At 46.1% G+C, this 27,152-nt stretch overlaps 1 protein-coding gene across 9 annotated transcripts; it reads right to left on the bottom strand.

The window, feature by feature from the left end:
* Window positions 1–26,478, bottom strand: LOC124006146 (titin-like). Of its 9 annotated transcripts, none has more exons than XM_046315958.1 (30): window positions 25,828–26,478; window positions 19,554–19,611; window positions 19,327–19,422; window positions 19,108–19,161; window positions 18,793–18,971; window positions 18,545–18,684; window positions 18,308–18,373; window positions 16,665–16,853; window positions 16,328–16,495; window positions 15,701–16,072; window positions 14,093–14,152; window positions 13,743–13,956; window positions 12,452–12,955; window positions 11,518–12,126; window positions 10,964–11,398; window positions 10,240–10,710; window positions 9,510–9,968; window positions 7,648–8,604; window positions 5,793–7,118; window positions 5,178–5,520; window positions 4,866–5,038; window positions 4,608–4,656; window positions 3,918–4,484; window positions 3,694–3,745; window positions 3,479–3,540; window positions 2,748–2,868; window positions 2,472–2,571; window positions 2,227–2,300; window positions 1,983–2,097; window positions 1–1,667 (listed from the first exon to the last, which is right to left on the bottom strand). In XM_046315958.1, exons 1-30 carry the CDS (start codon window positions 25,929–25,931, stop codon window positions 1,580–1,582), a joined length of 8,205 nt encoding a protein of 2,734 aa, XP_046171914.1. In that variant the 5' UTR covers window positions 25,932–26,478; the 3' UTR covers window positions 1–1,579. The 9 variants fall into 9 exon arrangements, with proteins under 9 accessions (XP_046171914.1, XP_046171922.1, XP_046171939.1 ...); XM_046315966.1 differs by having other exon boundaries at window positions 2,748–2,859; XM_046315983.1 differs by having other exon boundaries at window positions 10,964–11,374.
* Between the last annotated feature and the right edge of the window lie 674 nt (window positions 26,479–27,152).

The raw sequence follows: 27,152 nt of genomic DNA, 5'->3' as shown, positions 1-27,152 counted from the left end.
TTTACATTTAAGTCATTTAGCAGACGCTCTTATCCAGAGCGACTTACAAATGAATTTATTTCACATGAAGTGTAACTCGGTTAAAAATCATTGAAATTGTTGCATGTTGAGTTTATATTCTGTTCAGTATAATAGCACACGATCACGATAATATAGATATTGAGAAATGACTCCTCATTCACAGAACACAATGACATCCCTCCATGAAAATAAAGTGAACAAGTACCACAAAGATGACAACAAATTAGAGGAAACTTATTCAAACAAACTCCCAATTTTCTTTTTAAACTTCAAAAATGTATTATTTATCACTCCCTGGTTTAAACAAAACATATCGTGTTCGAATGTCCTTTTTAAAAAGAGGCTGGGACAAAGTTGCATTTTCCGTTGGACTAGTGGTTAGTAACAAAATCATCATCATCATCATCTGTGATAATAGAAATGTGAAACTACAAGGTCTTTGCTAACAAACAAAAAAACATGAAAAGAACTGCAGTGCCAGGTTATAACAGAGTATAAATATGAATATTTACAGGATGGTATTTATTGTCCTGTATGTATTCCAAGTAGTACTACTTGGAATACATACAGGACAATAAATACCATTCCAAGTAGTACTACTAGCTTCTCTCTACAACTAAAGTCTCACGTTTTGTTCACTGTCCTCTTTTCCTTTCATTTCGGGGTCGATTGATGACTGTTCATATATGACACACACCGAACCCAAACATTTCTCATGCAAAATGTCCAAACCATAAATAAAAGAAGGATTGAAAATTGAAAACACATTCGACACCAGAAAAGCTCAATACGTGGTACTCTCGCAAACTTGAGTCTGTCGTCAAACATCTGGGTCCAAAGTAAAACACAGAACGGTCAGTCCTCCTGTGTACAGAGCCCTTTTAATATTTTGTGCGAAACCAGACCGTTCTTTTAATAGCCAGTTCCACCAAAGCATTAAGGTAAAGAACAAACTATCTAATATAGTTGATTATCGTATATTGTCGGACCAGATAAGATCAATGACATGTTTACAGATGTGAGAGTAGGCACTTAATTACGGAACCACTTATCTTCTTGGCGGGCTAAAGGTATATATATATATATACACACACACACACACACACACACACACACACACACACACACACACACACACATACACATCTGTTGGTACAGTGGGCTTTCTGTCTACTGAATGACAGAGTAAGGCATATTGACTGACAACTGTAGAGGTCCTCGTTTTTTCAATCAAAAGTTTGAAGTGGATGAGGGACCTTCACCGAACAGGGGGAAATATGGTTCAAGTATCTCCAAAGGGGAAGGCACACAGCTCCAGCGTCCCAGGGGACGTAATTGATCATTAATGACCAGTCCCAAAATCCCAGTTAAGGAGAGAAAACACTGCTTGACAATCATCCCATCGGTGCAGAGGGCTTTGGATTTGTTGCTGGGGTGGCAGGTTCCTAGGGGTGTTTCATACTGTAGGATGCTGAGTGAGTGAGAGCTTGGTATGAAGCAGGGATTGTGGAGGCTTAGTTCCTGGATGGGTTGGTATTTGTCATTGTCGTCCCTTCTCTCACTGTAGCACACACTTGTCTTTGTTGCTGAACTTCCTGCGTCTAAGCTCCAGCCCCCGCTCCAGGCGCTCATCCTCCTCAACGGCCCTGAGGACACACACACACACACACACACACACACACACACACACACACACATATAAAACAACCGGCACGCTACCTCATCATATCAAAACATATGGAACATGCGCGTGTAGCACATGGGGACGTGTGAAACATACCCCTCGGCCTTAAGTGTCCCGCTTGCGTCGCCTCGTTAGCTAGCTTTCGAGGCGGCGCGATCGGCTAAGACGCTTGAGGGAAGGCGGGCACGCTAAGGGAGCACCGTGACGTCCTATACACATGCTCGGTGATTCAAACTGTATACGCAATGGCTGTAACAAACAGATGGGCTAGTCTCACCCTCGCTCTTTGGCGTCCATGTCTCTGACCAGCTCGTCCCGCTGGTTGACCAGAGAGACCAGTTCCTGCAGCAGGAGCTCCTCCCGGTGTTGCTGGGCCTTAGTCTTCTGCCACTCTGAAGAGAGGGAAGACGAGGGAAGATAACATCACAGTAATTATGCGCGGCCCGACTGCTTTGGGTCTACAGTCGTCTCACCGGTTGTGCTCAATGTAAATGAAGGTTCTGCTTATGCACGGGACTAACCTTCATTGGCCATCATGGCTCGGAGTTCTCTATTCAGTAGCTGAAATCTTTTCTCCAAGTCCTGCTCCTCCTGCCTGTGAATACAATACATTCGGTTAGCTGCCCTCTGCTGGGTACACAAACAGAGCATACTATGGCACATGTAGTTAGACGGCAAACTTCAGGTCAAAACCATTTGCTAGTAACATGAACGTGTTACGTATTCTTAAAAATAATAGATGTGTGAGTGGTGTGTTGTGTCTTACAGCAACTCCAGGTGGTCCTGTCTCCTTATAAGGGCATTCTTCTTGTTGACCAGAGTGAACCACTCCTGGATCAGCTTCTCTTCCTCGTCCTGGTCGCTACCTGGAGCAAGTGCACAATGTCCACAGTTAAAATGGCACCTTAAAAAGGTGTGTTATTGTTGTTGTTGTTGCTGTATATACTGAGAAAGTGAATCCGTGGATAAGCACACATAGCGGTATGCCTGACACCGTTCACGTTAGGTTCAGCACCCTTTTGATACCTTTCGTCATTCTCACCTGATTCCATCAGTCTTCTGAGTCTCCTCTCCACGACGCCTGCTCGGTTGTCGATGTGCTTCTGTTCAGTCTCCAGGGCTTGCAGCTCACTCAGCACATACTGACTGGTGTCCTGCAGATGCTGACCATGAAGATACAGAGACACACATTGCCAAAACGAAAACAGACAACAGACAGATGGGAGGACGTGTAAGGAGAGACACACAGATGAACATAGATAGATGACAGACAGGAAAAGGCCAGAAGATTAGAGGGAGAAACAGGACTAAAGGCAAAGAGAAGACCAGGAAGTAAATATGATAAAAATTAAGAGTAGTGACGGACAGGTTAAGCCTTGGACTAAACGCCACAGAGGCCTAGCAGTAAAGAGGTAGTGACGGACAGGTTAATCCATGACTAACAGCCACAGAGGCCTAGCAGTAAAGAGGTAGTGACGGACAGGTTAAGCCATGACTAAGAGCCACAGAGGCCTAGCAGTAAAGAGGTAGTGACAGACAGGCTAAGCCATGACTAAGAGCCACAGAGGCCTAGCAGTAAAGAGGTAGTGACGGACAGGTTAAGCCATGACTAAGAGCCACAGAGGCCTAGCAGTAAAGAGGTAGTGACAGACAGGCTAAGCCATGACTAAACACCACAGAGGCCTAGCAGTGAAGGTAAAAAGAGAAGCCTAAAGAGAATACAAATGTAAACAGTCAAGTGGATAATAACACGACGTAAAGGTTTGAACTGACCAGAGTATCCTCCTCCTGGCTTGAGACACTGGACTCCTGGACAGGCACTGGGCTCATTGTCTCTGCATACAGATCAAACAGTTGGTCATTAGAATATTTACTGAACAAGGAAATCACAGAGACTGCAGCCTTTCATATCACGCTTAAGCACTGTGTAAATTTCTGTTGTCGGCTCTTTCAGTTCAGGTAAAAAAATCTCCTGGTAAATCTCCTACCTGATTCTGAGGAGCCGTTCTTCACTGCTCTGTCTGATACACTTTCAGCTGACTGGACAGGAGACACAAACACAATAGATGTTATAGGTAAAGAGAAACATGGCCTCGTGTCAAGAGCAAAACATTGGAAAATGAATAGAACATCAATCTCCGTTCAAATGCAAGAAAGGAGTTTTAAAAGATGGGAAAATGGCTTGGGAGAAAAGGCCGCATTCAGCATGTACCTCTGTGCTCTTGGATGTGCTGCTCTGTTGCTCCAGCCCATCCCCTTCATCCATAGACTCACTCTTCAGCCGCAAGCGCCTTTTCTTCACCAGGTCAGCATCTCTCACGTGACCAAATCCGGATTTCACTGCAGAGGCGTGTGACCTGGGTGGAGGCACTGGGGTCTGTGATCCACCCGCTCCCCCTTCCAAACCCCCAGCTCCGCTCCCCTTCTCCTCCCCCTTTGTCAACCGTTTCGTCCGAGGCGGTGGCACTAGGCTCCCATTGGGCTTAGAGGCCTGTTCTGTCGCACCGTCCTCCAGGGAGATGCTACCTTCCTGTAGCTTGCGGGCACAGAAGCGAGCAGCAGCATCCACGTCAGAACCCTGACTGGGCTCAGTCACTGCATAGCTGGACTGGCTGCTGTTGTGCTCTATCTGAAGAACACTCAGCTCCTGCCCCGTAAAGTGGGTGCGGATCTGACTCAGGTAAGTCATGACGATCAGGCGGTCTGGCACAGAGAGCAGTACCATGTCTGAGGGCTCCATTAGACGGGAGATGCCCAGCGCGGCAAAGCCATCAAAGGCCTGAGAGAGAGAGAGAGAGATGGGGAGGGGTCAGGACAAAAATGCTGAATTCTGTGTTCCTTATAGACGTGATGTGTGTTTATTATTATACATAGTGATGTACAGTAAATATGACTTTTTCACCTTCTTGTTGTTTAACTTGATGTCGTTGGTTTCCAGTGCCTCAAAATCTCTGAAAAAAACCCACCCGTAGTTAATAGAAGGACAGATGGAACTTCCTGATACTGTTTTGTGAGAACTTCGGCTGTATCCCTGTACAAAGGTGGAATAATTATTCAAGTACATGCATGGACTCATAATAAAGTTGCGTGACTTTCTACGTTCCGACGAGGACGGAACATTTTCGGTGGGAATTTAACTGATTAGCGATTAAGTGCTTACATCTTGTCGGGATAGAAGTGGTGTAGGATGGCACAGAAAGCCAGGCCATTACGCCAGGAGGTGTTAAAGTTGGTGACCCTCACTCCCTTATACCCCTTCGTAACCTCCTGGCACCACTCCAGCAGAGACTTGCTGGAGGTGACCAGCCCGGGACTGGGCAGTGGACCGGACATCTGAGAGGGACAGAGAGAGAGAGAGAGACCTGTTATAGCTACTGACAGTCTCATTGACATATTCCATGTTCGGCTGTGTTTGAAATATAACGAACTGTTGATACCGCTTGTGAAAAGGAAATATGAGAATCAAATGTACCTCCTGTCGGCTGAGGACTAGCACATCTTTCGTATCGGCTTCATCCTTGTCCGCCGTGGTAGCGGAGGACCCCGGGGCAACTTCCTGAAGGACCACGGGAAAGGAAAGGGTTTTCTTCTTGCTGCGACGGGGAGGTACAATCGTGTCCGACGCTTGACCAGAGGTGACCCCCTTATCTGCTGGGGTCTGTCCATTGGACTGTGGTTCTTCACTGCCTGGGCTGGTGGCTGGGAGCTGGTCGTTCCTATGGGTTGTGGTGTCTGGTGCGGATGGCAGGGTGGCTGAGCATATCGTTGGGACAGCCAGGTCACCGGACGTCTTTCCCCCCTCAGCCGTCTCAGATCTAAAAAGGGACAGGAATGGTGGAGATAAGATGATGGGACAGCCAAGTAAAGTCAGCTGATGTGTATAAACTTCTGATCTCGTTTCAGTTACTCTATTGTCCTGCAGACATACAAAAACAGCTTACAGTTATGCACTGATCCAAGTCAATAGTATTCGTCAATAGTATTCAACTGGGCAAGGAGTTACAAGAGCCCGATGACATGACCTGATTAACGTCAAACCAGGCCGCGCCAAAGCTAGACAATGTCATGGGTTGTCCTGCTAACTTACTGTTCATCCACCCCGTCCACTGGTGTATCTACAGTGCACAGAGTAGCATCCTGTTCTATCTCAAGACCATCCTCCTCCTCGACCCCTGATTCGGGCACCTTCCCAATGAGGACTGTTGCCCCGGTTTCAGTCAATAACAGGCGCTCCTCTTGGGCAGGGACACGGTAAACTGTAGAGAGCGCACCGCTGTCTACTTTCAACCCTGTGTCAACAGGTACCCCATCTGTCACCGTCTCTGTCATCGGGATACTTTCCTCAACCTCCGCTGGCTCCTTTGAACGGACTGTCGAGTTCACAGCAGAGTCTGATGATGTCATACCCGCAGTGGTTGCCACCACCGGATTAACCTCAGTAATAGTTTCTGATGGGCTACGATTTGAGGAGGAGGCGGTTACGGTGGAGGGCTCACTAATGATTTCCTGCCACCCTTTCCTTCCATCTAGATCTAGGAGGTTTGGCTCAGGCCTGTCTAGACTGGCTTCCTGAGGGATCGCTGGTAACGGAGTCTCTTGTTCCTCACTGGCCTTGGATGCTGGGAGATCTTCTGGGTTCAGAAAAGGGTCGTCCTCATGGAAGGAGGGGATCAGGCGTTTCCTGAAGCGCGTGGCAGGCACAGGCACAAACACAGGCACATCTGATGGCTCTTCTCCTGTCATCTGACTAATCTTAGCCAGCAGCAACATTTCCTCCTCAATTAGGCTTAGGTCCTCTTTGGGGGGTTCCGTGGTGATTACGTGAGGGACCTTGGGACATGTAGTAGGTGTTCCAGGTCGAGAGGGCCGTAGAGGCCATGGGACCACTGAGCTGACAGAGACATCTTTCTCTGGGACATCTTTCTCATCATCACCCTCCTTTGCTAGATGAGGCTCGTCATTGGCTCCCTTCTCTCTGGCTGTCACCAGAATGCTATCGGAAGAAGTCGTTTCCATGGCGAGGATTAGTGGTTTTGGAATGTCTTCCTCTTTAGCGTCAGTGTTAAAAGTCTCCTTTATTAAGATAAATTTGCTGCTCTCTCGTGCTATTGCCTCACTATCCGTATTATCGGGTGGTGGAACAGTTTTCTTTTTGATTCGCTTTGGTGGAGCCAGGCAACTGGCAACAGGTGCCGTGTCTTGACTAAATCTCTCTGGGCCTACTTCCTGAAGAGGCACTGGAGGAGTGCTTTTTTTGTTGTTGCTGCGACGACGGGGAAGTGGCTCCAGTTCAATGGTTCCAGTAATAGGTCCTGCAGGGTGGGACCCCACTGATGTGGCCTGCTGTGTGGACACACTATCAGGGCGGTTGACCTCGTGCGGAGCAGGTGGTGAAGAAGAGAACACCGCTCGACTGTGAAACAGAGATATCAACGTTAGCCATCTGGCAAGGCTATGATAGCAATTTCCCCAAAATGCAGACGGCTACACAATCCTCGACCACGCCACAGTCAAAAGGCTACGGTCCAACAGCCGAGGTGTGGCAACAGTAAACACCACCACGGCAAGCTCACTATCAGCTATGTCCAACATTTCACCGGGTTCAGTTTAAAAGTTGTTTGCAAAAACACTTTCACTTCCACATGCAAATGTACATTCAGAGGACTAACATCCAACAGTTAAACCCTCGCCTCAGGCATGGTAGAAGACTGTACACAAAGATCTGAAAACCGCAAGTTCATGTGAAATAACTTGGACGAGAAATCAGAAAAAAAGATCATTCAAAAATAAGCAAAGACAACTAACTGTACCACTCCAGAAGCCGGAGTACAAAAACCCAGCCACAACCTGACAGAGCTCCATTCCTACTACATGAATACAATCGGTCTCATTAAGCCATGCAGGAAAGGAATGCAGAGAGCGACAGGAGCTCAGGCACTTACCCTGCATCCATGTACAACTCTGCTAGCCACACTGTGCCTATATCCTCCTGCCCCATCTCAAACTCCAACTCATCTGAATCGCTGTCAGGCATGAACACTGTCTTGGTCTTTCCCTTGACTGTCTCTTTACGGGCTTTAGTGTAGTTAACGATAGGGGTGGCGTCGTCGTCATTGTCTTCCAAGCACTTCTCATAAGCTATTTCATCCAGCTCTGCTTCTCTCAGTGGTGGGAAATCATCTGTACAGCTTTTTGCATCCTTTTCGTTTTCTACAGGTGGTAACACAGGTGGACGAACATCCTTCTCTGGTTTACCCTTCGCAGTGTTCGTCTCCTTCAGTGGTTCCGTGCTCTCCTTCAGTGGTTCCGTGCTCTCCTTCAGTGGTTCCGTGCTCTCCTTCAGTGGTTCCGTGCTCTCCTTCAGTGGTTCCGTGCTCTCCTTCAGTGGTTCCGTGCTCTCCTTCAGTGGTTCCGTGCTCTCCTTCAGTGGTTCCGTGCTCTCCTTCAGTGGTTCCATGCTCTGCTTCAGTGGTTCTGTGTTCTTTAGTGGTTCTGTGTTCTTCTTTAGTGGGTCTGTGCTCTCCTTCAGTGGTTCTGTGTTCTCCTTCAGCAGTTTGGTAGTCTCTTTATGTGATTTGGTGGACTCCTTCAGAGTTTTGACCTCTTGCTCAATTTTGGTGATTGGGTCCTTGAACATCTCTTGCTCCACAGCAGCTAAACACAAAGTCTCCACTAAGCTTAGCCTGCCAGTCTCTTCAGTCGTTTCATTCTTGTGGGCCAACTGGACCGGTGATGAGTCTGTGACCATGACTGGGAGTTCCTCTAATGCATCAGAAAAGGCTTCAGGTGGTAGGATCTCAAACTCAGATGGAGAAAGTGGTCTTGAGTCTGGTTCTCCTACTTCATCATTAGACATCATTAGGCCAGATGGCTGAAGTATTGAAGTCACAGTCTCATAACTAGGGAATGGGGATATTTGAACAAATATTTAGGGGATATTTGAACAACGTTTTTAGGTTACATGTACAGCAGGCGTGGAAGATGCAGTTATTTTTCAATGGACTTTAAGACATATTTCAAGGTGACATTCTACAATTCAAATTTCCATCAAATCTTTGAACATATACACAGAGTACAAAACATTAGGAACAACTTCCTAATATTGAATTAACACCCCCTTTTACCCCCAGAACAGCCTCAATTCGTCAGGGCATGGACTCTACAAGGTGTCGAAAGGGTTCCACAAGGATGCTGGCTCATGTTGACTCCAATGTTTCCCACAGTTTTGTCAAGTTGACTGGATGTCCTTCGGTTGGTGGACCATTCTTGATACACACAGGAAACTGTTGAATGGGAAAAACCCAGCAGTGTTGCAGTTCTGGACACGCTCAAACCGGTGCGCCTGGCACCTACTACCATCACCCGTTCCCCCGTTTAAAGTCACTTAAATCACCCTATGAATGGCACACATTCACAATCCATGTCTTAAAAATCCTTCTTTAACCTGTCTCTTTCCATTCATCTACATTGATTGAAGTGGATTTAAGTGACATCAATAAGGGTTCATAGCTTTCACCTGGATCAACCTGTACAGTCTGTCATGAAAAGAGCAGGTGTTCCTAATGTTTTGTGCACTCAGTGTAGATGTGAAATCTCTCAAATTGGTTGAAACAAACGTTGCTATTTAAGCGTCGCATCTTATTGACGACATGTCTTCACAAGCAAAAGCCGGCGTACACAAAAATAGACACATTTCAGATTCAGCCGCAGAGTCAAGCGCACTTAAAGAGTCCCTAAAATGCCTGTGGCCATGCTGATCAAAGATGTCAAAGCTGAGCAAGCCTCGGTCGCCCGTCAGACTTACCCTCTGTACATGGCCCTCACTAATGCTCTCATGAAGACATCAACATCAAGACCCTCCTCCTGTACAGCTACGGGAACCTGCGCCAGCCTCCCCAAAACCTGCATATCTTCCAACTCTTCTCTTGTACTTAAATCTGATGCGTCCACGGAACTTTTCTTCCACACCGGATCTAGCTGCTGCTCATTGTCGGCTTGTCCTGAGCCGACCACGGAGGAACCAGACTCACGTTCACCTTCTTCACTCTCAGTGTTGACAACAGCACATTTTTCCAGGTATAATTTCTTCTTCTTAGGAAGGCGAATGGGTGCCTCCTCCTTTGATGGCGTGTACAATTCCACTGAACTGTCACAGTCAAAGTAAATGTCCATTTCTCTATTTTCCTTGGAGGGAGATGGGAGGGGAGTGTCCTCTAGGTATTCAGTCAAGCGGATCTCTGCTACAGATCCCTGTCCAGATGGGCTGCCACAGACAGATATGAAATGAGACACTTGATTGGACACTAGTCTGACACCAGCACAAGGACCAGAATCCATAGAGATTTCTACTAAGGGGAATACGACTAGTCTCCAGAAAAGTTATAGCCTAAACGCAGTGTTATTGGCACTTTTGGGTGAGCATTAAAACATGTGTGAAATGTCAACACCACCACAAACATGCACGTCTAATGTAAATGTACCTCACACAGACACTTCATGCCATGCCATGAGGAGTTTAAACCCCAGTAACTTACCCTGTTTGCAAGGTACTCTTTGTTGCCTCCAATGTGCTCATGCCTACTCCCTCTGTCCCTTTCTCCTTAGTTTTCTCTTCTAAAGCAGCCCATAGAGGCTTCTCTGCCTCTACAGCCCCCGTGCTGGGAGGACGCTTCATATCGCATAGGTCCTCTTCGTTTACATCTGACTCTCCAGCTGGAGGAATGGCTGCTTCCAATGACACAAGCGTGTCTATCTGCAATGAGCGCTTCATGGTGGAGCTACTGAATACCTTCGTGGGGAGGTGCCGAGGGGATGTAGACGGTGAAGTTGATGGTTCACTGTCTTTACCCTCCTCTACAATAGTCTCCTTTAGTAGTGATTCAGGAGACTGGGGTGTGGGCTCTGGGGTAGGTGGCATTTGGAACACCTCTGATTCATCGGAGGTGATTGTCTTGTGACCCTCATCTCTGCTAATGCCAGCTTCTGGCTTAACAGCTTTGTCTGAGCTGAGAGGACAAACATATGGGAATTACCTCAGTATTACTGTATAATTAGCCTACACACAGTGAATATTTTGCAAGTTCAGACACACTCAAAAGAGGTGTAGGACACGGCCAGGCATCGTCATACATTTGAAGTGTTGCCAAGGATACCCACCAGACTATAATTCAAACCTTTTACGTTAAGCTTTAACTGGGGTAACTCTTGAGGTCATCGATTCCTCTCAGTGGTATAGAGGTGCCTCCCTTCCACACTTACCCTGTCTCCGGTGATTCTACGCCCGGCACTAGCATGTTCTCATCGACTTTCCCCTGTTCCTCTCCGAGGACTTCATCTTTGATCGTCTCCTCTCCAGAGTCCTGCTCTGGTTTCGGATCCTGAGCATTCTCCTCCAGGGCCTCCCAGAGGGGAAGCTCTGCCTGCGCCACTGCATCCTCAGCTATGGTCTCTAATGTCAAGCTGGATTGGACCATAGGTTCAACAACTTGATATGGAGGGGGTTCAGCCACATGGGGTGTCTCTAGGCTTCCTGGGATGGCATCCATGGTTTTCACTATAGAAATAGGATTACTGATATTTGATAGTAAATCTATTTCTATGGTTTTATCTACACTGACACGGCCTGTCAAGGGAAATGTGTCCGCTTTTGATGACACGTGGTCAGAGGAACTGAAAGAGAGACGGAAGGTGAGACTGAACAGGATATGGAGTGGGACAGAGGAAGAGAGAGTTTAGACAATGAGAAAGGTTGACATGGTTAAAAGGACATTTCGTAGAGAGAAAAAATGTAAACAAAATGTGCTCTCACTTACCGCTCTTTCTGAACACAGCCAGTATCCCCTCTGTGGGCTTCCGAAATGCCTGCCTCCTCTTCCGTTGAATTCCATTCTGAACTATGTGACTCCTCATAACTCCTGTTAGCTTGAACTTCATGGGGGGCTGATTTGTGCTCATCAGCTTGTGATAATGAGGCCTTCTCATCCTGGGGTTGATTGTCCATCTGTTTCTTGTCCTCTTCTTTGGAGCCCATAATCTCCTCAGCCCATGATGGCCTTTTAGCTTTGATTGGCTTCTTCTCCAGAGGAGGGAGCTCTTGAGTATGAATACTGGATGACTCAGCTGGTGTGGATGTCATACTGGGAGGACAAGCCTCCAGGGCAGCCATGTTTTTCATAATTTCCTTGTCTTCATCTGACTTGTTGAGGTCATATAAACAGGGAAAATCAGGTGTCGGCCGTTGTTTCTCCTGCTTCTTCTCCACGGGCTTCTCTTGGCCTTTGCCGTGCTTCTCGGCTGCGTCTTCACACGTGATGTTTACAATCTCTGGGAGTAGCTGCGTGCCAACTGGCCTGTGCTCTTTTGATGTTGCCATTTTTGAATATGGCCCTGCCGTGGAATTTACATCAGCCTCCTGTTCAACACTGAGAGACAGGGACACTGATGTCAAGGGTTTGAGCGTCAATGGAGATATTATTCTCAGAAGTGGGTGTGTACGTGTGTGTGGTCGTGTGCATATGCGTGTGTGTACGTGTGTAAACACATTTGTGTGTGAAGAAAAGAGGTGCCATTCAATAAATACTTAAAGAGTGCCTGTATAATATAGCCAAGTATAGCGTTCAGGCTCGTAAGGACGAGGATACATCGTCACATAAGGATGAGGACGGAAAAAAAAACGACTTCTCTAAGAGGCTGCCTTGAGAGGAAACAGCAGCACTTGTCTGCTTGCTGACAGAATCTCACACTTACCCTCCAGCCAGATGTTCCATTTGAGTCTTCAAGATGCTGAATGGCGACCTCTTTATTGTGTCCGCTTTTGATCCCTCTTCGCCTGCGTTGTCCTCCAAAAACAAGTTACCTGCCGTGACTGATGGATCGGGCGTCTCTATGATTAGGTCATCAAAGTCGAGCTCAGGCTCAGCCAATGGCGGCTTGTCTGCAATAAAAGGCGTTTTGTCCAGGGTCGAGGGAGAAGAGTCCTCTGGCTTGGCAGGTTGATAAGGCACTTCCTTGGTCTCATTGGATGTCTGTTTGAAGCCAGACTTCTTTCCGGCCAATGGCGGGTTATCAACATTAAATTCTCCCAGGATGTTGGTAGAAGGCTCTTTAGGGGTAGTGCTCTCTGGTGCTTCTGTCTCCGGGCTAGAGAAAGGCCATGGAGGAGGGAGCGCTGGAATAAGCTCTGTTGATTCAGAGACTTCTGTGGGCGTAGGGCCAGGGATACCAGTTGCTGGGCTGCCATCTTGCCCAGAACTGAGGAACAAAGATACTTGGTGTCAGAGCTCAGACGTTCGAGAGCAGGGAGGTTTCCCGGGCCGCACAGCAGGCAGGTCACACACACACACACACATCAGGGTCATGATTTGAAAGCACACAGTAGTGTTAGGGAGGGTTGTGTGTTTTATAGAAGGTGAAATGAAAGTAGCAGTAACAAGACAGAGGAAGGGGATGAGTAATCGTGGGTGGGGAAGCATGCTATGTAGCTGGGTATAAATGGAAAACAAGACCCTACATACATAAATTCCACTCTCATGCCACTCTCTACCACTCCTCCCTGTTTGAGGCCATAAATAGGCCTATTTCTGCCCTTTATGAGTCAACAGAGATCCATCAATCAGGAAATCTCCCTACATCATGTCTCTGCAACATTGCTGTGAAGCTGAAAGGCGGGCAAAGATTTCTTTCACTCCATTAAACACTTGCAGCCATTGGCAACCATTTTGCGATTAGTCTCAAAATCATAGCAACCAATAGCAACGCAAAGGCTAAAGCTGCCTCATTTGTCAAACAATTGTGAAAAACGATTCATAAAACGTGGGGCTTTCAAAGTCAGCACACACAAACCTCATACATGTGCTTATGTCAAACTCACAGCAGACATGTTCTTCTCATGCTCATAGTGTACCACACACAAGCACAAGCTTAACAACCATATAACCTCGAACACTGTCTCACACTTCAACCGCAGCATTTGAAAATGGAAGCGTCGAGGTCCCAGCTGCGAAGTGGCTGTACAGTACACCACCCACTAGGAACTCACCCTTTAATGGTCCCGCCATCTTTCAAGGCCACGGCTTTCTTCGACTCCGGTCGGCTCTCCCGGTCTCTCTCCAGGGACGCAGAGGCTTGTTGGTTGGCGATCCTGATGGTGCCAGCAGTTCTGGGCGAGCGGAGAGACTCGTCCCCTCTGTTCAGGGCCAGGGGAAGGGTCTCACTTGAGACAGACAGGCTCTGCTGCTCTGACAGTTTCGGCCCTGGAGGGGGTCGGGAGACATAGATCAGTCAAACAAGGTTTAACAGCATTCTTATTCTTGTATTCTTATGCTAGAATACAATCCAGTACGTCAATATATTCCGTAAATATAGCAAGAACATGGCAGAATATCTCACCAAGTGTAGCAGGACTGTGATATTCCTCTTCTGTGAGAGTATTTAACTCCCTCTGGATCTCTGTATAAAAATAAAAGAAGAGGCACGCATAACGTCATGGGGATAACATAGAACAATGTTACTTCCGTTTAAACGTTGCATTAGTGGGCACAGTATGACATTGTTGACACTCAGCGGTGCATGACGTGATTCACAGGAACGTCTTGTCTGGACTAAGATATTACTGGCAGCGGTAACAGAATGCTCTCCTCCATTGCAGCTGCAACAGGACGTGTTGCGTACTGGGTTGGGTTCACTTGGGGTGACGATGTCTCCTAGGGATTTTTTTTGTCTCCTAGGGATTTTTTTTCTTTCTTAAGGTCTATGTCCCTAGAGTGGGAAAATGTGTGATAGCAGTGCAGCAATTGGAGCAATCTCCGGATATCCCGCTCTTTCATCCCTACCAATGGCCTGTTAAAGCTGCCGCCGCGCAGTTCATTTTCTTTACGGAGAGCTTCTCAGCTCGGTTTTGGAAGCGGTGCGAATATGCTCTTATCTATTCAGTTGTGTGGGTTTGGAGTTGGACACGCTCTCTGCTGTACGACAGACACTTTAGTTGGAGTTGAGTCATCTCTCTCTCTCTCTCTCTCTCTCTCTCTCTCTCTCTCTCTCTCTCTCTCTCTCTCTCTCTCTCTCTCTCTCTCTCTCTCTCTCTCTCTCTCTCTCTCTCTCTCTCTCTCTCTCTCTCTCTCTCTCTCTCTCTCTCTCTCTCTCTCTCTCTCTCTCTCTCTCTCTCTCTCTCTCTCTCTCTCTCTCTCTCTCTCTCTCTCTCTCTCTCTCTCTCTCTCTCTCTCTCTCTCTCTCTCTCTCTCTCTCTCTCTCTCTCTCCTTCTATTGTCTATTGGTTTACAATTCTAAACTTTGGTGAAAAGGGGAATTGGAACAACATCAAGTAAGGCACATGTAATTTCCCCTCCCCCAGGTCATTCTGATATGCACCCTAGAGGTCAAAGGTCAGAGTTCTGTTGACCCGAACATCCCCCCCCCAAAAAAAAAAAAAATGTGTCTGACGGATAGCTGTGAGTCTAAGCATTCCAAATGATATATGATTAAAGGGTATAAGTGAGCAATAACTTGTTGTATACTAACACTGTTTGTTATAAGGGTCAAATCCCTAGGGGGAAAAATGAATGGGATGGAGAGATGAAAGGAAAAGTGATAGCCCAGTTGTTGTACTGCCATCACACACATCACAACTCCAGAGACCTAGACCTTCCAAAAACAATCCCTGTGAGACATCCTCACCACATTTGGGGGAATGGCTCATGGACTATACAGACAACTGGGCCTTTGTGCAGGATATATTCTTAGCTGATTACACCACTTCATTGGTACTGTGCCTTCAGCACTGTGCATAGGCATTGAAATTAATTTAGTAACAGCTCAAATTGGCAGTGGAATAGTGTGCTTGTCTCAGTCCTTTGCCAACAGGCAGTGAACCGCAAGGGACAAACTGGCCAGAATGGTTTTAATGATGAAACAAGGCTGATGTCATAGACCTAGTCTCCCCCCCCTCCCTCCCCCCACCCCCTGATGGTATTCATGCTGTGAGACCTGTTGGTTCAGTACCTGACTGGGAGGCAGTGAGAGCTGCAGAAGCAGAGGCACGGACAGTCGCAGGGAGCAAAGGGACAGGCTTGGGTAGAGGGTCAGAGAGAGGGGCAACGACTAGGGCACGTTTACAGTGGTTGTTAGAGCGAGGAGACGGAGGGTTGCGAGAGAAAAGACACTTGACGGGAGGTGAGGACTTAGGGAACGGGATGTAAGGAGGACAGTGAGGGTCACACAGAGCATCCAGGTCTGGGCTAGTCAGCAGAGGGACAGGGGCCATGGAATCCCTGGGAGAGGGACAGGAATAGGAGGGGGACAGGCCAGAGACAGAGGGGCCACTGGGGACTGACACAGGCCTGGGCCTCCCCCACTCCCTTTGCCGGATGGAGGCTGAGAGCAGAGAGTTGATGAAGGGGAGAGGTGGGGTGAACGGGGAGACAAAGATTCATGATTGCGGGTAAACAGAGGAAGAGGGGAAGAGAAAAAGTATATAATTAGCTCATCAACCACCATTAAGAGTACAGACACAGCAGCAAGTAAGCGTCGGCTCACCCTCCAAGACAATACAACGGAAGAGAAGCAATCTACACAAGCTATAAAGTAACACAAAGTGGTCAGCGCTAGAGATAGAATGTGTTTCCATACTTGTCGGAGTGTTGGGGAGCTGAGGTTCAGGTAGGGATGGCTCTGCCTGAGACAGGGCAGTAGTAGCAGTGTTTTTGTCTTGAAGAGATGCAGCAGAGGAAAAGATAGAGGGGGAGGATGGACGCTGTTGAGTCGATACAATCTGAGGACGGAAGACATTTGAGCGAGCTGCAGTAGAGGAAGAGAGGAAGAGAGGGAGATAGGGAGAGCGGGCATCAGGCATGAAGGATAAGACAGGACAGAAAGATGATAGTGAAAAACTAGAGCATTAGACACTCAAACCGAGTCGAACTTAAAGACATAGAATAGCCAATGTGATAAGCAGGTGGCGTTTGACCTTCCATGCATCCGGTACCTCTCTGTGGGCCGGAGGGTAGAGAGGGGTGTTGAGAGAGGCCAGAGGCCAGGGGCTCAGCTGGTCTAAACTGGGGCCGATCGGGGGCCACTTGACCAACACCCCGGGGCTTCAAATCCACTGCAGGGCCACACAAAGCCCCCGGGAGACTACTCAGAAAAGACACAGGCGCTAGGAGCAAGAAGAAAAGGAAAATAGGGAAGAAAAATAGCAGAAATAGATCAATAGTAGAAACCAATGAGTGAGAGCGAGGACTTGGTGGAAAGAGGGATACTACAAATAGACATGCAGTAGGACATGCAGTGATGTTACTTTTACTTTCCTTAACCACAGTTTTCTGTTAATAACACAGAGAACATTTGTTAACTTACAGTAACACTGGTATTCTGTTCAGAAAAAGTCTTCAACACAAGCGAGCAGGTTCAAAAGTGCCACTGGTCGATGCTGCTAGTCATTTGTACGTTGCTCAACTCACTCTCATAAGACAGCCCAACCCCAGACATTACTACACCATGCTCTTGCCTGGGGGATACTTTTGTTGAACAAAATTAAAAGGCAATTCATAAGCAATTCAGGGAGTACCATCATGCAGATTTAGAAACAAGTTCAGCTTCATTAAGCACTTGTCAAGGCAGCATCATTCAGTCCATCTGCCTGGCTGCAGGTACCTGAGCCGCTGCTGGGACGGAAGATTTTGGGCAGTGCCGGTGGTTGATAGTGGGTAAAGGCAGGCAGTGAGGGCGCTGATGATACGGAGGGTGGTTGATGGCGGGGAAACACTGGTACTGAGGGAACTGGGGGTCCTAGGGGCCCTAATGGCACTGAGGGAACTGGGGGTCCTAGGGGCCCTAATGGCACTGGGGGAACTGGGGGTCCTAGGGGCCCTAGTGGCACTGGGGATGAGGGCACCAAGGGGACTGGGGGCACTGGTGGCCTGGGGGGGCTCAGGGGAGGGTGACACAGAGCGTGCATGTCTGGAGCGGGTTTGAAGACGGGGAGAGGGGGTCAGGGGGACAGGCAGGGGGGGGCCTTGAATGGAGGACAGGGACAGTGCCAGCTTTGCCACTCTCTTTCCCACAGGCTATGGGATGAAGAGGGGGATGGAGAGACGGAGGGAGAGGTAGATGGAGATGGAGAGGAGTATAAATAGAAAAAGATGTAGAGGGGAAGGGGAAGGAAGGACCAAAAAAGACAAGCAAAGAAGTGGAATGATATGACAGGTTAAAAATGAAATGACCGTCATAAATCAGATACAACTTCACAACTGACATTTCCAAGAGAACGAGCTAGCTGCTGCATAGCATATACATAGTTTCTAAGTAATACTGTTGCTCTCTATTACTTGTTCTTGGCAGTCCGATATCTTTGGGGAAAGTATCTGATTCAATGGAACATTTGACGACGCAATGTGGTGACTAATGTAGAATCACGTCGCTAGGGGATCCATCATTTTGTAATGTTACAATTGTCACCTGTACGGAAATCCATGGATATGGTTTCTCTTTCAAAATGATTGAAAATCCTCCATACGTGAGGTACTATGGTGGGATGATGGGAAAGGAGTCAGAGGTGAAAACCAAAGGCTAGAACAAGACGAAGAATAAGAGGAAGGGAGGTAAGGGTACCTGTGACAGGGGGATGTTTTAGAGAAGGCCTCCTTTCCGGGAGGCGCACTGGACGAGCAGGAGGAGCTGGCAGAGAAAGTGGAGAAAGAAAGCAAGAGAAGGAAAAAGTAGGGCCAGGAGATTATGATAGAAAAGTGAGGATGCAGTTATTCGAGTCATGTGACAGAAAGAAAGGCAGATACAGAGCGCCAAAGAAGGTACGGTTTTGATCTCATGACATTTATGATTCAGGCTTACCTGTGGCCGCTTTGCTAATGCTAGCTCCAGCACTGAACCTCCTGTCGTCCTCCTCGTCGCTCTCGTTGAAGTCGTCAAGGTTACCGATGTCTGTGGGTTTGACGCTCATCAGACTGGCCAGACTCTGCATGTCCTCGTCACTGCGGGAGAGCAACACAGCATTGCCACCTCGACACGCAATGAAGTCGCTACTGACGTTATGGTAATTCTGAATCGACCGTTAGCGGGCTGTTATGGGACGGACTCACGTGGCTTTCCCTTCTCTGAGAAACACACAGGACAGGGAGAGCTTCAGAGTGGCCTCCAGCACCTTGACAGACAGCGGCTTCAGCTTCAATGTCAGGTCTTGCTGGGTGGGAGTGGGACTGGCAAACTTCTTCATGTTCACGTCCACTGAAGCCAACACCTTACGCTGGCCCTTCGTCTCCTGCAAGACAAAGCAGCAGGGATACATTCACGAGTGGGCTTTAGTGGCACCGTTAGCTGGCCTTTTAATGAACGTCCATATTTCAATGCCGGCTGTTGTGAGCGACTAATTAGATTGAGGCAGAAAGTACACTCACGCTCTCAATGACAAACGTCCAGTCTTTGTCTTCAAACACGTCGGAATGGGGATCCTAGTGGGTAAGCATAGGGAATGAAAATAACAGGGAAATATGACACACGTTCCACACATTTTTGTACGTTGTCAATTTACAATACAAATGTATACAGATGAATTAACACAGAAACAAACAGCTCTAGAACAGTGTACTCATGAATAGGCGTGGGGTGAAATTTACCCTGAAGAGTGTGAGGGAGATGTCCACATTTTCAGGTACGGGCCACACCACCATCCCCCTGTATGGGTTCTTGATGCCCGGCTGCCATCCATGAAGCTAGAGCGAGAAATCAAGACAACAAGACTACATCAAAATGTGATACAAGTTACGGGCAATACATCCTTGCCATCCAAGTGGGATAAGAAATCTGCTGTTTATCTTTTAAGTACATCTGGGTGAGTATTTACCTTGGAACACATACGCCTATTTCTTCTGGTCCAAACCACCCTCACTTTATCTGGTTGCCTGAAATCATAGAAAAAGGATGAATGCATCAAAACATGAGACAAGAGACGGTGAGAAATGGAAGAAATTGTTTTGTAACTTCCTTGCATCTCGCAACATACGAGAAACGGTTGAGCATGAAAACCCCCAGCAGCGTTGCAGTTCTTGACCCACTCAAACCAGTGCGCCTGGCACCTACTACCATAACCCGTTCAAAGGCACTTAAATATTTTGTCTTGCCCATTCACCCTCTGAATCGCACACATACACAATCCATGTCTCAATTGTTTCAAATCTTCTTTAACCTGTCTCCTCCCCTTCCTCTACACTGTCTGAAGTGGATTTAACAGGTGACATCAAAAAGGGATCACAGCTTCCACCTGGATTCACCTGGTCAGTCGGTGTAATGGAAAGAGCAGGTGTTCCTAATATTTTGTACACTCAGTGTGTTTCAAAAAATTGCAAACACCAACACACAAGTTCTGTATTATTTGTTTGTTTATGGAACAATTGTCTGAGAAGAACGGGGAATGCTCCCCCAGTCAGTGTCATTACTGGTGGTTAAGTCAGAAAGTATGGTTTGTTTTACACAAACAGAACAATGCAACAGAATCAAGCCCAAACAAAATGTTATTATTCACCAACAGATGATGAAGAGGATGGATAGCAAACAGTAAAGGGGATCTTATGAGAGTCACATGATCACAATCAGCTGTCAATGCCCAGGGGCTGGAAGAGACACAGTGTGTGTGTGTGTGTGTGTGTGTGTGTGTGTGTGTGTGTGTGTGTGTGTGTGTGTGTGTGTGTGTGTGTGTGTGTGTGTGTGTGTGAAGCCAGGGATCCTTGCTACTACAGTTCTATGCTACGCAACATACTGTAGCTTTGGTCCAGACTTCCCTTACAAATGCCTTTCAGATGCATCACTATGGAGAATGCCAAACATTGCCTCATACACATCCTCCCAGCGGTACCGTATCAGCAAGCCATCGGTATCACATGTGGACTAATTCATAACATCACACAGACTTTCTCAATACATCTCACACCCATGCCAACTGAATTACTGTAAAACATAATATGGTTTTCTATATGTCTATTGGTGAACTACCAGAGGTGAATGTTGGCATTATTTTTTACATTACATAATAATGCATTCCTGAAATATGAATACATGAAATATGTCATACACTATTCTATCCTCCCTCAATATGTGACATTATAACAGTGTCGCCCTGACTGGGAGACGTTTTCAAACCATTGTTTTGGCCCTTGTTTTTGTTAGAAAGACGATGAAGCTCTGGCTTCTGCAACACAGGAAGAATGGAAGGAAACTGCAATAAGGCACGTGACCTGGCTCATGGCACTGTATTCTTGAGGGCTTTTGAGGGTGGGGTACCTCACAAGAGGAAGGAACCATATTTCTCAATCCCTTTTAACCTACAGTGCCTTTGGAAAGTATTCAGACCCCTTGACTTTTTCCACATAGAATAAGGCTGTAACCTACCTAACCTAAAACTGATTCAATTGTTATTTTCCCTTCATCAATCTACACACAATCCCTCATAATGACAAAGCAAAAACAGGATTTTAGTAATGTTTGCTAATGTATTAAAAATAAAAAACTGAAATATCACATTTACATAAGGATTGAGACCCTTTACTCAGTACTTTGTTGAAGCATCTTTGGCAGCAATTACTTGGGTCTTCTTGGGTGAGACGCTACAAGCTTGGCACACCTATATTTGGAGAGTTTCTCGCATTCTTCTCTACAGATGTCTCAAACTCTGTCAGGTTGGATGGGGAGTGTCGCTCCACAGCTATTTTCAGGTCTCTCCAGAGAGGTTTGATTGGGTTCAAGTCCAGGCTCTGGCAGGGCCACTCAAGGACATTCAGAGATGTCCCGAAGCCACTCCTGCGTTGTTTTAGCTGTATGCATAGGGTTGTTGTCCTGTTGGAAGGTGAACCTTCGCCCCCCCCCAGTCTGAGGTCCTGAGAGCTCTGCAGCAGGTTTTCATCAAGGATCTCTCTGTACTTCGCTCTGTTCATCTTTGCCTTAATCCTGACTAGTCTTCTAGTCTCTGCTGCTGAAAAACATCCCCACAGCATGATGCTGCCAGCACCATGCTTCACCGTAGGGATAGTGCCAGGTTTCCTCCAGAAGTGACACTTGGCATTCAGGACAAAGAGTTCAATCTTGGTTTCATCATTTACATTACATTTAAGTCTTCATCAGACCAGAGAATCTTGTTTCTCATTGTCTGAGAGTCTTTAGGTTCCTTTTGACAAACTCCAAGTGGGCTGTCATGTGGCCACTCTACCATAAAGGCCTGATTCATGGAGTACTGCAGAGATGGTTGTCCTTCTGGAAGGTTCTCCCAACTCTACAGAGGAACTCTAGAGCTCTGTCAGAGGGACCATCGGTTTCTATTCGGCACCTCCCTGACCAAGGCCCTTCTCCCCGATTGCTCAGTTTGGCCGGGCGGCCAGCTCTAGGAAGATTCTTGGTGGTTCCAAGCTTCTTCCATGTAAGAATGATGTTGGCCACTGTGTTCTTGGGTACCTTCAATGCTGCCGACATATTCGGTACCCTTCCCCAGATCTGTGCGTCGACGCAATCCTGTCTCGGAGCTCTACGGACAATTCCTTCAACCTCATGGCTTGGTTTTTGCTCTGACATGCATTGTCAACTATTGGGACCTTATATAGACAGGTGTGCGCCTTTTGGAATGTGGAAAAAGTCAATGGGTCTGAATACTTTCCAAAGGCACTGTATAGTCCATGATTTCTTATGGTATAAGTATCCCCTCCCTCTTTGTATAGCTTTATAATGTGTATCCAGAAAACAGTTGAGCAGATTGCTCACTTATATTGGTTCCTTTAACATATATTCGAAACATATTGGAGTTCCTCTGTAAGAGACTCCATCCTAACACTAGAGAGTTAATAGGCTAATGGAGCCTGTTGAGGAGAACGTAGAAAAGCAGGGCCCTATTCAGTTCTGTCTCGGGTTGCAGGCTAGTTATAGCAACATAGCGAATGGGTGCCAAAGGGCATGTTTGGGTGGGGAGGGGGCTGGTTTGAAAGCATAGTGGCATCACAGGGCACAGAAATAGACTGGCAGACTGGGACAGGCAAAGCCATTAGGACAGGAGGAGGCATGTCCATAGTCCTGAATAACCAGAGACCAATATGACTCACATCAAAAAGCAGCCCGCTGTGTCATACTCCAGCTGTCATAAACCCAACCAGAGGCAAGACTGATCCTTGGTTGAGTCTGAAGACTTTGACCCACCTGCTAACTAAAAGCTACAATCAATAGCGAGGCTGTCTCTCAAAAAACCTCTGCCCTTCATCGGTTCTCATGTTAGAACAGCTTCTGACAAAACATGAGATGGACAGTTCGATCACTCTTCCTGTTTGTGTTATTATGAGTGATATCCAGTTCAACTATTGGGTGCAAGGCTCCAAGGATTATGTATGGATATTGTATGGATAAGTCTACATCTTATCTATTAAGAAATAATGATCTAATCACACTAATGCAGAAGACACATTTCAATTGAATAGATTCAGTTGGACAACTGACTAGGTATCCCCCCTTTGCATTTTAATGTATTTTACTGTACAGTACACAATAGCATATACTATTGCTCTGTTGCAACATGAAAAGATAAGCAAGAACGTGGCATGATTGGCAGGCCTGATTGCAAACTACATCGTAGTTGTATAGCCAACTATGGTGCAACTCAGACACTCATTGAAAGATCCCCCGTTATCACGGCTAATGGAAAATAAAAGTGCCAACTAACTTTAGTATTCCGCTAAGAGTGAAGACACTATTGTTTTAATTTCATCAATTAGTAGAGTTTTGACGGAGGCTCTTCTCCTCTTTGCTTAACAGCAAAGGGTAATTGATGACATGTCAACACCGATGACATCAACACAGGTATCCTTATTAACAACACAAATTAATAAATACCAACAAATTCAATCATGGTGTAAAAAGGAAAGCTAAACGTTGTATCACTCTGGAAAACAATTGCCCCGCTACCCAGTATCTGGTCATCATAATCATAATGATCCAGATCCAGTTGAGTGGACTGAAGTAATGGCTGTCATTAATCGGTCTGACAGTGATTGTATTAGGCTAGGAGTATTGATGCCTATTGGGTGCATAAAAGCTACAGTAGGCCTGTGCCCATTGCCTACTATAGGTTCACTAAAGTAAACGTGGAAATGTAAGGGCTCGATGAGCTTCTGTTATTCATATTACTGTATCAGAGGAAACCAACCTGGGCTGTAATTCGGGACTCTTCAATTCGATAATAAGCTATGGTATGTATTAATCTGTGCTGTGAATGTCCATCATTCATCTTGTCTGATATGTGACGAATTGCGATTCGTACAATATACTACAAATTTGCAAAACGTATGATATCATACGAAATCCAATTTGTTGTGGCTAACGTTAGCTAGGTGGCTAACGTTAGCTTGGGTAAGGGAAAGGGGGATACCTGGTCAGTTGTACAACTGAATGCATTCAACTGAAATGTGTCCTCCGAATTTAACCCAAACCAGAGAGGTGCGGGAGGCTGCCATAATCGGCATCCACGTCTTCAGCGCCCGGGGAACAGTGGGTTAACTGCCTTGCTCAAGAGCAGAACGACAGATTTGTACCTTTTCAGCTCGGGGATTCGATCCAGCAAGCTAGGCTATGGGTTAAGGGTAGGGTTAAGGTTAGGAGATGGGTTAAAGGGTTAAGGTTAGGGGTAGGGTTAGCTAACATGCAGTTGCAAAGTAGCTAAAAAAGTATTCTGAAAAAAAATAAAAATAATTCAACATGCATCAATTTCAATTATTCTTACTGAGTTACAATTCATATAAGGAAATCAGTAAATTGAAATAAATTCATTAGGCCCTATAATCTATGGATGTAATTTTTTATTTTTTTTTAACCTTTATTTTACTAGGCAAGTCAGTTAAGAATTATTATTTGACGGCCTAGGAACAGTGGGTTAACTGCCTGTTCAGGGGCAGAACGACAGATTTGTACTAGTCCAACGCTCTAACCACTAGGCTACCCAATGGTGGGCCTAGGAGGGCATAGGCCCACCCACTTGGGAGCCAGGCACACCCAGTGGGGAACCAGGCCCAGCCAATCAGAATCGTTTTTTCTCCACAAAAGGGCTTTATTACAGACAGAAATACTCCTCAATTTCATCAGTTCTCTGGGTGGCTAGTCTCAGACAATCCCGCAGGTGAAGAAGTCAGATGGAGGTCCTGGGCTGGCGTAGTTACACATGGTCTGTGGTTGTGAGGCCAGTTGGACATATTGCAAAATTCTCTAAAATGACATTGGTAGAGAAATTAACATTAAATTATCTGGCAACAGCTATTCCTGCAGTCAGCATGCCAATTGCACTCTCCCTCAAAACGTGTGACATCTGTGGAATTGTATTTTGTGACAAAACTGCACAGTTTAGGGTGGCTTTTTTATTGTCCCCAGCACAAAGTGCACCTGTGTAATGATCATGCTGTTTAATTAGTTTCTTGATATGCCACACCTGTCAGGTGGATGAATTATCTGACAAAGGAGAAATGTTCACTAACAGAGATATTAACAAATTTGTGCACAAAATAAATAAGATTTTTGTGTGTATGGAAAAAATCTGGGATATTTTATATCAGCTCATGAAACATGGGACCAACACGTTAAATGTTGCGCTTATATTTTTGTTCAGTATAGTTGGAAAGTTGCTAATTAGCTAAAATTGTCAGTGATGAGATAAAAACACGCAATCTTTGGGTTGCTGGACGTCCACCCCTGTTTCCCTTAAGTAACCTTATGTTTTAAGTAACCCTACCAAACGTAATTAGGTTTCCCGGTACTAATTTAGGCGTCCCGGTTTTGCGTTTATTATGTTAAGTCTAGTATATGAGACCAGCAAGGTTGCAACCAGGCTGAGGAAACAACGAACCACATCTCCTTCCTGAAAGTGTAACTAGTGTCACTTGTAATGACGGACTAGGGCCCGTTATGGGTTTGATCAAATAATGGAATAAGTTGTTTGACATGAAGCATAAACAGTGGCCATGTTGTTAGGCTGCGGAAACCTACTTTTAAAATAGAAATATTACAAGAAGAGACGCCCGTAATGGGAGCAGTTCAGACGACGTGCATCAATGGGATGTTGTGAAAAGTAGCCTAGTTACTTTTAAAGCAATAACATAACCTACCATTTCTTAGTGCATTCCAACACAAGTTCTTGATAGGACGCCACAAACTGGAATTTTGACGCTTTCTTGCCAACGCGTTGTAATCTTTTCCAAACCGAAGTCATAATTTAGTTGAGGTAATAAAAATGTTTTTTAAAAGTAAGTTCCTCTTCTCTCTCCTTTCAACGTCGGCTAACCTACGGATGGCTGTACAATGACAGTTCTTGGTGCGTGACACCGATGTCTTCAGGCTGCCGTGTTCAACAGGGACACGCCGCCGATGAAGTTTCATCGAGTTGAGTCAACTGTCGCCATATCAACTAAACGCATCGAAGAAAAAACATGTGGCACGAAACTACGGTAGCCTCACTATTTAACAATTTATACGCGGAACCAAATCCACTTTCGTCCTCATCTCAACACTTCCACATGATTCGAATATGAAAAGCAAAAAAAAATGCAACAGGTAGTCAGTCCTATTCCCAAGGAAGTCCGCGTCGACAATTCGTTTAGGTATATAATAGTTATCATTCAGCCAGCCAGGGATAGAAAACTGTCCGATAAAGCCACCATGACAGATTTTACATTATAGATTATAGTAAATTGAATACGCTCCCCAAGTGGTAGCCTATCATGTGTTGCGTCTGTGTGGTGCAGATAGAGAAGGGGAGCGGTATGCAAAGCATTGATGATGCGGCAGTATGCAAAGTTGTCTCTATCTTCTGCCTATTGGTACAGCAATGGTAACAACTATAACTCCTCAGACTTTGGATTGGTCCATTGCACGCTGCCACTGCCAGTATGATGGCCAGTGAAGAGCATAGACATTAAGGGTGAATCAGACTAATCCAACCAGTCCAATTTTGCTGAACTTTATTCAAAATGAATACTATATGCTGAATTGTTCACTCAACTATCCTAGAAATTCTGCAAGATACATTGAAGCCATGTGTAAAGTGCTCTTGCCTATTTGACACTTTTATCCTTAATGGCTTATTTACATTTTAGGAATAGCATTTCATTTCCTTACTTCTCTAAAAGGTTTTGTCATTCAGTTTGGGTCAAGACACATTGTACAATAAGATAATGCATGAGTTTCCATGAGGAAATATGTCCTGGCCCACCGTGCGTATTAGGAGTAGCCTTGCATAGGGATTTTCCCTTGCTGTGTGGAGTATATTTTTAGGAAGGAGAGGAGGGATGGATGGACAGAGGCAGCTGGGGATAGAGGAGTGTGATTCATCAGTGACCTAGAATCATCATTGGACTAGAATCCCTATACCAGCAGCAGCTTACGTGTAGGCCTACCTCTCCTTTCCACTTTGCAATACAGTCTAATAACAACA

Source organism: Oncorhynchus gorbuscha, linkage group LG02 (assembly GCF_021184085.1).
Source record: "Oncorhynchus gorbuscha isolate QuinsamMale2020 ecotype Even-year linkage group LG02, OgorEven_v1.0, whole genome shotgun sequence".
Classification (NCBI taxonomy): Eukaryota; Metazoa; Chordata; class Actinopteri; order Salmoniformes; family Salmonidae; genus Oncorhynchus; species Oncorhynchus gorbuscha.
The sequence above is the reverse complement of the archived record's forward strand: the minus strand, read 5'-3'. Positions and strand labels throughout refer to the sequence as shown.